The sequence below is a fragment of the Tyto alba genome, unplaced genomic scaffold (assembly GCF_018691265.1).
Source record: "Tyto alba isolate M040663 unplaced genomic scaffold, T.alba_DEE_v4.0 Super-Scaffold_18, whole genome shotgun sequence".
Lineage (NCBI taxonomy): Eukaryota > Metazoa > Chordata > Aves > Strigiformes > Tytonidae > Tyto > Tyto alba.
The window spans coordinates 21703737-21712099 of record NW_024881280.1 but is presented as its reverse complement, the minus strand read 5'-3'; the positions used below and the strand labels follow the sequence as shown (position 1 = coordinate 21712099).

At 56.7% G+C, this 8363-nt stretch overlaps 1 protein-coding gene across 1 annotated transcript; it reads left to right on the top strand.

Annotated features, from left to right (window-relative positions):
• Positions 1-1036: 1036 nt before the first annotated feature.
• NKX2-1 (NK2 homeobox 1) lies at positions 1037-8014 on the top strand. The gene is made up of 3 exons (XM_042791081.1): positions 1037-1089; positions 5965-6341; positions 7177-8014. Exons 1-3 carry the CDS (start codon positions 1037-1039, stop codon positions 7845-7847), a joined length of 1101 nt encoding a protein of 366 aa, XP_042647015.1. The 3' UTR covers positions 7848-8014.
• Positions 8015-8363: the final 349 nt, after the last annotated feature.

Genomic DNA, 8363 nt, shown 5'->3' with positions numbered 1-8363 from the left:
GGCGGGGGGCCAGGGACGGGGAGGGGCGGGGGGGCGGCAAGGTGACCCACTTAAAAGCGCAGTTCTTTTTTGAAACACTTAGAGACGACAGGGCTGAGGACTAGGAATGTATGCGTAAATATATACTCATGCATACCCACTGCCGGAGGTAGGCACTCCACACGTGTGTGTGTGTGTGTGTGTGTGCGCGTGTATTGGGTATACATACAAAAGCACTAACTCCTAAACTATCTAATGTAAAATATTAGTAACTATATCTAAAACCAGCTAAACAGATCCATCTGACAGGATTCTGTTTCTAAGTATGTTCCGATAAAAAGTATTTACGTATGTATTTATATCTATATAATCCATGCCTATATTTTTAACTATCCCTGTAGAACAACTTCCTGTAGATTGTCTCAACAACCACCTTCCAGAAATCCTCCGCAGAAATCAATTTGATACTTGGATGTATTAAAAATGCTTCGGGACAACGACAACTCTTGTGTATGTGTAGTGACAGCGTTGCGGCGGTGAGGGCCCGCTGGCATTAAGGAAGCCAGATGTGGAGGACATTATATTAATTGCTAATAATAACGGTGCTAGGACGAGGGGGTCAGACAACAGATCATACCTCGGCGCGAGTGCTGCTGCTACCCGCCCCAGGCTACCGGGGCACCCAAGCCTACCAAGAGCCCCTTCCCCCGGCCCCCCACGCGGGGCAGCCGCGGAGGGGCGCGGTGTGGCCGTGGGGCCGAGGCGCGCCGCGGGGCCCCGCCGCCCCCACCCTGGCACGGCGGCTCCGGGAGCCCTGCCCTGGCACCCGGGCCCGGCCCCACCCTGGCCCTCGTGGCCGGGAACGGCCCGGCAAAGGAAAAGACGGGGGGGGGGGGGGGTGTCGGAGGATTAGGGCAGGAGGGCTCAGCCGCCCGCCAGGAATTGGGGAAGGAGGGAAAAGAGCTGCGAGGAGGCAGCGCTGCCCTCGCTCAGAGACTTGCGAGTGGGGCCGCCGGGGACCGGTGGCGGAGGGGCCCCCAGAACCCCCAGATGCGAGATGCTCCACGCCCTGAGCAGCTGGAGGAGCAACTGTGCGTGCGCTGCGGAGGGGTGAGGATTTTCGCTTTAGCCTTTGGTGGTTTCGCTTGTTTTCTTAGATTCCCACCCCAGGGGAAGAGATCTCGACCGGTGTATTGTGGGGTTTCTCCCACCCGAGCGAGATAACCCGGGCAGGGGGGCTTTCCCACGGCGGGGAATTTTCCCCATCAGTCACATCAAGAGTTGTTTTGTTTTGTTTTGTTTTGTTTTGTTTTGTTTTGTTTTGTTTTGTTTTGTTTTGTTTTGTTTTGTTTTGTTTTGTTTTGTTTTGTTTTGTTTTGTTTTGTGTTGTTTTGTTTTGTTTTGTTTTTCCCCCCGAGCGCCCTGTGCCTAGGGAGCGCTCGCAGGGAGCGTGTCTGGGGAGCACTGCAGCCTCCCACGCCCAACCATGGGCTTCCCAGGCAGGGAGCGGCTCCCCGCGCCCGCCCGCCCGCGGCCGCCCTGCCTGGGCACTGCCGAAACCTCCGCTTCCTCCCTCCCGCCCGGCGTGGGCTCCGGGAACATCTTCCTTTTTTTTTTTTTTTTTTTTTTTGGGGGGGGGGGGGGAGGGTGTGAGGGGGAAACAGGGGGACAAGGGGTGTATTAGAAGGGCATGCACAAGAAATCAGTGACGAAGTTTCCATGAGCTGGCTGAGGGTGAGTCGAGAGGGGAGAGCTGCAGCCAGTTGCCTCGGTGGTGCCCCATTTCCAGGCGGAGGGCTTTGGGATGGTAATTTCGATCTCTCTGTGGATGCGTGAAGAGTTGTGCTGACGGCCAGGAGAGAAGAAAGACTTCTGTCCCAGCTCTCCTCTTGCCCCCTTTAACTCCGAGTTCTCCAGGAGCGGCTGGCCCCGCCGCCGAGCCCGCCGAGCCCCGCTCCCCCGGCGGGGGAGGCTGCGGGCAGGGCCGCCCCCTCGGCACTGAGAGCGGGGGGCAGGGCTGGTCAGGGGATGCTTCGGGTGCCCGTGGCTTGGTGCAGCCAGACACGAACCCGTGAGTCGGCCCACGGGGAGCAGGGTGCGCCTCACGCCTTTGTATCAAAAAGTTGCACTTAGGAAGTGTCTCTCTTGTGGAGAAAGAATTTGCCTGCGGATTGCGTGGCACCTTTCCCCTCTCCCCTTTGAGCCTAGGTGCCCCGAAGTTTTCAGCCAGCCCAGCCGACAGCTCACACCTGAGCACATGCTTAAACGCCGCGCTGAATCGGGACGGCGCTCCCGTGGGCTCCACTTGCGGTGGAAAAGCGCGGAGCCACCGCGGGAGCCGAAAGTGCCCAAAGGAGGGGAAAAGCGATTTGGGGCAAAGGAGCCGAGTTAGGCGCCAGACTAGGCAGAAATGCCACCCCCCAGCCCCGCGGCTCCTGCCCGGCGAAACGGGTGGCAAAGCAGAGCCAGAGCCCTTCGGCGGCTCTGGCTGGCCGAGAACATTTGATTCCCCTTGGGGAGGCACAGCAGCTCGTATAGAAAAGACATTGTTGTCTTTGGAGAGCCCTGTGCGCACTTTCAAAAGCTGATCCTTGAGTTCCCAGCCCCCGCAATCCAGTTGATGAGGAAACGTGCTGCGGTCTTGGTGGCACCGTTTCCATTGGGATTGGCACCATTTGATTGACAAAGTCTCCCATTCTTCCACCTCTCGAGTGTTATCAAACGGATTGTGTGGGGTCAGAAGCTATTGAAGGGACGTCCGTGTAGCCGCATTCTGCAAACACGGGGTGAAGACCGTGCCTTTCTCATGAAAATGCTTCCACCAGGCAAAACGCATCTCATCTTCCCTGCTCTCCTCTTTAGCATTTCTTTTTAACTCGAGCGTTTTACTAAGCAGCATCACCAGGTAAACGAACACATCACTAGAGGCAGCCTAGACAGGACCCAGCGGGGGCGGCCACCCTCCCCGGGGGCCGCGGGGGGCCAGCTCTGCCAGAGGAAACTTGGGTGGAGGGGTTGAAAGAAAAGGGCGAGCGGACGGGACAGGGCAGCAGCGGAGAACCTTTCTCGCCACTTGCCCGCGGTTTGACTCGCCCCGTTATAGCTCCTTCGCGGGCGAGAAAGGAGGAGAAGGGGCTGACCTGATTCCTTTTCACCAAGTCGGTCGATCTAGAGGGGCTAAAAAGTGCTGTCCGGACCTTGCGGGGCGTAGCTGTGCCTGGACGCGCGTCTTACTAAGTAAGAGAGTTTCATCCCGCTCCCTTGCGGAGGGGGGGTAGGGGGTGTGAAGACCCCTCTCATTAACTTCCCCCTGCGAGACCCCGCTCGGAGTCAAGGCTGGGCTCGCTCGGGTCACTAACGGAGCAATGTGTCGGGGGCGACTGAACCTGCGCTCCGGAGGGACAAGCTCGCCCAGCCGCAGCCGGCGGTGGAAGGGGCCGTTCCGGCGGCGCCCCCGGGCAGGCGCAGGGCGGGCGGCGGGCGCCTCCGCCGGCCCCGCTCCCCGCCGCCCCCCGCCGCCCCCCGCCGCCCCCCGCCGCCGGAGCCGGCGCTGGGGCCTCCCCAGCTGCCCCATCTCGCAGTCCCGGGGGAGAAACGGGATGGCCGCTCCTGCCCCACAAATTGCGCGGTCACTCGCTGCCGTTCGTCTCTGATTTAAGCGGACCGCAGCGTCATTTTGGTGGATCCTGCGGTATTTAATTTCCCACACACACTCCATCCACCCGCTCCTTTTTAAGGCTAGTAAGACAGGCACGGAGGCTGATGTGTCTGAGAAATCCTGAAGGGGGGGGGGGGGCGGGAAAACCACCACCAGGTCGAGTGTCTCTGTAGGAACCAAACCCGAAGACCGTCCTGAAAAACACGTGCAGGAAGGGGAAAAAAGGGGGCGCGGGGGATGGGGAGAGAGAAATGTTCCAGGGATCCAGAAAGACAAGATCTAAAGATCTGGAAAGAAAAGAGGTAAAAACAGCCTCCTCTCTAGCCCAAAGTCGCCCTTCCCTGCCTTTGGTGACCCAGCAGACTCACAACAAGCCCACTTCGGGGTATTCAGCCTTGAGGGATCTGATGCCGAAAGAGGCAGCTGAGATGATGCAGGAGAGCTGGAGGCCTGATTGAAGGAAAGTTCCCCCGATTATATTTGTGTGGAAAAGCTCACCTCTTGCAGAGCTCTAAAGTGTAATCAAGGCTGAGGCTTACACTTGAAGGATGTTAACTCTCATACGGGAACCTACTTTCTCCTAAACGGTTTCTTGCCTAGTGAATGAGAGCCTCCCAATTGAAGCAAAATGATCCTTATGTACTAATATCAAGCACAGTCACAAAGCGACCGGCTATTTATGCTGCCACTTTAGACAAAGATATTTAGTTATTCCCGGGTAGCAAGTGCACTTTTGCATTTTTAAGCACGAACCAGCCGAGCACAAACATATTTACAAGTGCAATTACTAAATAGTTACTTGACACTTCAAAGTCACTGGGTTAACTGTACCTTCGCTGTAATTTTCTTAATATTCAGGTAATCGCTGCATTAAATTGGGTTTGCCAGGGCTGTAGGCCGGGGTGTGAAACACTCAGGGAAGGTTTTTCTCCTCTGACTGGGAACACCCTGAAATACAAGCTTTGGAGACACTAGACAACTTGGGCGATTTCTTCAAAGACCCGAGTGACATTAGCTGCTGGCTGCATGTACGTGTGTGTGGCTTTGAATGGGCTTGCTTTTGTTTTCACACCGGATCCGAGAACAGATCCCAAAGTGCCAGAAATTGCAGTTTATTCGAAACTGAAGGGAATTCATTGGCAAGGTGCTGTAGCAGATGACCTGAGAGGTCTTCTCCATCTAGCTCCCGTGCGTATAAATAACCTTAGAAAGCAACTTCAGGTTCAGAGGGACCACGAGAGCCTGTGACAATCTTTGCCTTTGAGAATAACAAGCGACATTTTGCGCTAACCTGTTTTTCAGCGGTCCCTCGCCCCAGGCAATTAAATTACTGATTGTTTTTGCAAACTTTCATCTTCCACCTCTCTCTGAGGCTAGGAAAAAAAAAAAAAAAAAAAAAAAAAAAAAAAGAAAAGAAAAGAAAAAAAAAACAAACAAACAAAAAAAAAAACCAAACCACAAACACCCAAACCCTAGGTGAACGGAACTTATGGGTTTAGGGAGAGAAGCGATCTTCGCACTGGGGGTCTCGCACTGGGGGTCTGAGCAGAGATAGAGAAGGTTCCCGAGGTGCTAAATCCCGAGCGCTGTTGAGCCGCCGGGTCCCGGGCAGGGCAGTGCGGGGATCCCAGCCCCGAGCGGGACGTCTGCCCTCCGGAGAGCTGCCCTCCCGGCCGCGGGGCTCCCTCCACACCAAACTTGGTGGGGGAGAAGGGGACTCGGTCCTTTAGCACACCGGCGCTCAGCCCCGTCTCCCTGGCTGTCACAAAGCCCGGGCTGGCAGCCTTGCCACCCGCGAGCTGATTTAAAATCCTTTCACCCAGGCAAATGGGGGTCTTTTCGCCTTGCCTTCCATTTCCCGTCCACGATATTGCCACCCCCGAGAAAAATAAAATGAGTTGTGCTCACGGGGTCTCTCTCTCTCTTTCTCTCGCTCTCCCTCTCTCTCCCTCTCTCTCTTTTTTTAAAGACATAAAAAAAAAAAATCCTGACAAGTAAAACTTAAAGGTGTTTACCTTGTCATCAGCATGTAAGCTAATTATCTTGGGCAAGATGTAGGCTTCTATTGTCTTGTTGCTTTAGTGCCTATGCCCCGCCTCTGGTGGCAGCCTAAAACCTGGCGTCTGGCTAAAACAAACGAAAGGCAGCCCTGAGCCTCCACTCAATCCAATTAAGGCGGACTTCGTCCACTCGGTTACGTGTACATCCAACAAGATCGGCGTTAAGGCAACACCAGAATATTTGGCAAAAAAAAAAAAAAAAAAAAAAAAAAAAAAAGATTTGCCTCCCCTTCCTTTTTTTTTTTTTTTTTTTTTTTTTTTCCCCAGCCGCCGAATCATGTCGATGAGCCCAAAGCATACGACTCCTTTCTCAGTGTCTGACATCTTGAGTCCTTTGGAGGAAAGCTACAAGAAAGTGGGCATGGAGGGCAGTAACTTGGGGGCTCCCTTGTCAGCCTACAGACAGTCTCAGGTTTCTCAGCCGGCCATGCAGCAGCACCCCATGGGCCACAACGGAACAGTGACTGCCGCCTACCATATGACAGCGGCAGGGGTCCCCCAGCTCTCCCATGCTACGATGGGGGGCTACTGCAATGGGAACCTGGGCAACATGAGCGAGCTCCCGCCTTACCAGGACACCATGCGGAACAGCGCTTCGGCGACAGGATGGTACGGCACCAACCCGGACCCCCGCTTCTCCTCAAGTAAGTCACCCCGGGGCTGGGTGGCCGGCGGGGGGTGGCTGCGCACCTGCCCCGCCGCACCACGGGCAACGGGCGCCGGGGGCTCCGCGCCAGGGCAAAAGTCGGTCCAACCAAACCCCAGTCGTGTCGTGTGTGTGTGTGTGTGTCCCCCCCCGCCCCCCCAATCCCTCCTCCTGCCCGAGGATCGTGCCCGGACCGTCCTCCCCCGGCTGGTTTCATGTCAGCCTCCCCGGGGCTGCTTTTGCGGGGGGGAAGGGGTGGGAAGCCCCGCGGTGGCGTGGAGCGGGAGCCCGGGGCTCGCCGTCCAGCGGGGCTGCAGCGGGACGGCCCGGGGGCCCGGGAGGGAGCCGGCGGTGCCTGTCCGCCTGCGCGCTGCCCGGCCCCGGGCGGGCGAGGGGGAAGCCGGAGCCGCGGGAGCCGAGTCCCGGGAGGCGCGGGCGGGGGGGGAACGGTCGAGTCCGCCCCGGCCGGCGCCGGCGGAGCCCCCGTCCCCGGCCGCTCCCGCCGCGCTGTCACACCAGGTACTCGCTCGGGTGTCACCCCCCACGCCCCCCCACCCCCACTCCCACCCCCCCCCCCCACGGGCAGGGAGAAGGGACGAGCGGTCGCCTTTATTCACCGGGGCCGGGCCGGTCAATAGGAGGGTCCCGTCGCCCGCCGCTCGCCCCGCCGGGGCCGCGGGTCCTTGTTTGGGAGCGGGGGGCGCCCCGAGGCCGCGGCCGGGTTGGGCTGCCGGGGGGCTGCCGGGGGCGAGCGGCGGCGGGGGCCGCCGGAGCGCGGAGCCCGGCTCGGGCCAGGCCGAGCCGCCTAAAACGTGCCGCCTTCTCCCTTGCAGTCTCCCGCTTCATGGCGCCGTCCTCGGGCATGAACATGGGCGGCATGGGCAGCCTCGGCTCCCTGGGAGACGTGAGCAAGAGCATGGCCCCGCTCCAGAGCACGCCGCGGAGGAAACGGAGGGTCCTTTTTTCCCAGGCCCAGGTTTACGAGCTGGAGAGACGTTTCAAGCAGCAGAAATACCTCTCCGCCCCGGAGAGGGAACATTTAGCCAGCATGATACATCTCACCCCGACTCAGGTCAAAATCTGGTTCCAGAACCACCGCTACAAGATGAAACGCCAGGCCAAAGACAAGGCTGCGCAGCAGCAGATGCAACAGGAGAACGGCTCTTGCCAGCAGCAGCAGTCTCCCAGAAGGGTGGCAGTGCCAGTGCTTGTAAAGGATGGCAAACCCTGCCAAGCAGGCTCCAACACACCCACAGCAGCTATCCAGAGCCATCAGCAGCAGGCAGCTACAACGATCACAGTGGCTACCAATGGCAACAGCCTCGGACAGCATCAGAGCCACCAGACAAACAGTGCGGGGCAGTCTCCAGACATGGGACAGCACTCGGCCAGCCCTTCCTCTCTGCAGAGCCAAGTCTCCAGTTTGTCTCACCTAAACTCTTCTACTTCTGACTATGGCACTGCCATGTCTTGCTCCACCTTGCTATACGGTAGGACCTGGTGAAAGGATTAAACAAAGCAAAAGAAAAAAATAAGAAAGGAAAAAAAAAAAAAAAAAAGCAAAGGAAAAAAAAAAAGGCAGATTTTCCCAGTCACACAAATCTCTGTCCTGTCCAAACTACTGGGTGTTTTTCTTTTCTTTTCTTTTCTCTTTCTTTTTTTTTTTTTTTTTTTTTTAACGCGCTTCCCCCCCCGCCCGCCCCCTCCCGCCCCCCACCCCGGTTTTATTGAGTGGTTCTCTGAGGACCTCCGAGAGAGAGACTTTATTTTTTTCGGTTTTGTTGTTACTCTTGATGGTTTTGGGCTTTTTTTTTTTTTTTTTTTATGTTATTGTTTATTTTTCCAAGGTTGTTCTATGGGGTGATAAAAAAAATTCTGACTAATTACCACGGAGCAGTCTGCAGAAAGGGGACCATAGTTAGGCATGGTCCGAAGGCTTGGATTTCAGATGTACACTTTGCCAGCGTCTAGGACTTGCATGTAAATATAGAGATTTTGGGGGATGGGGTGGTTTTCCCCA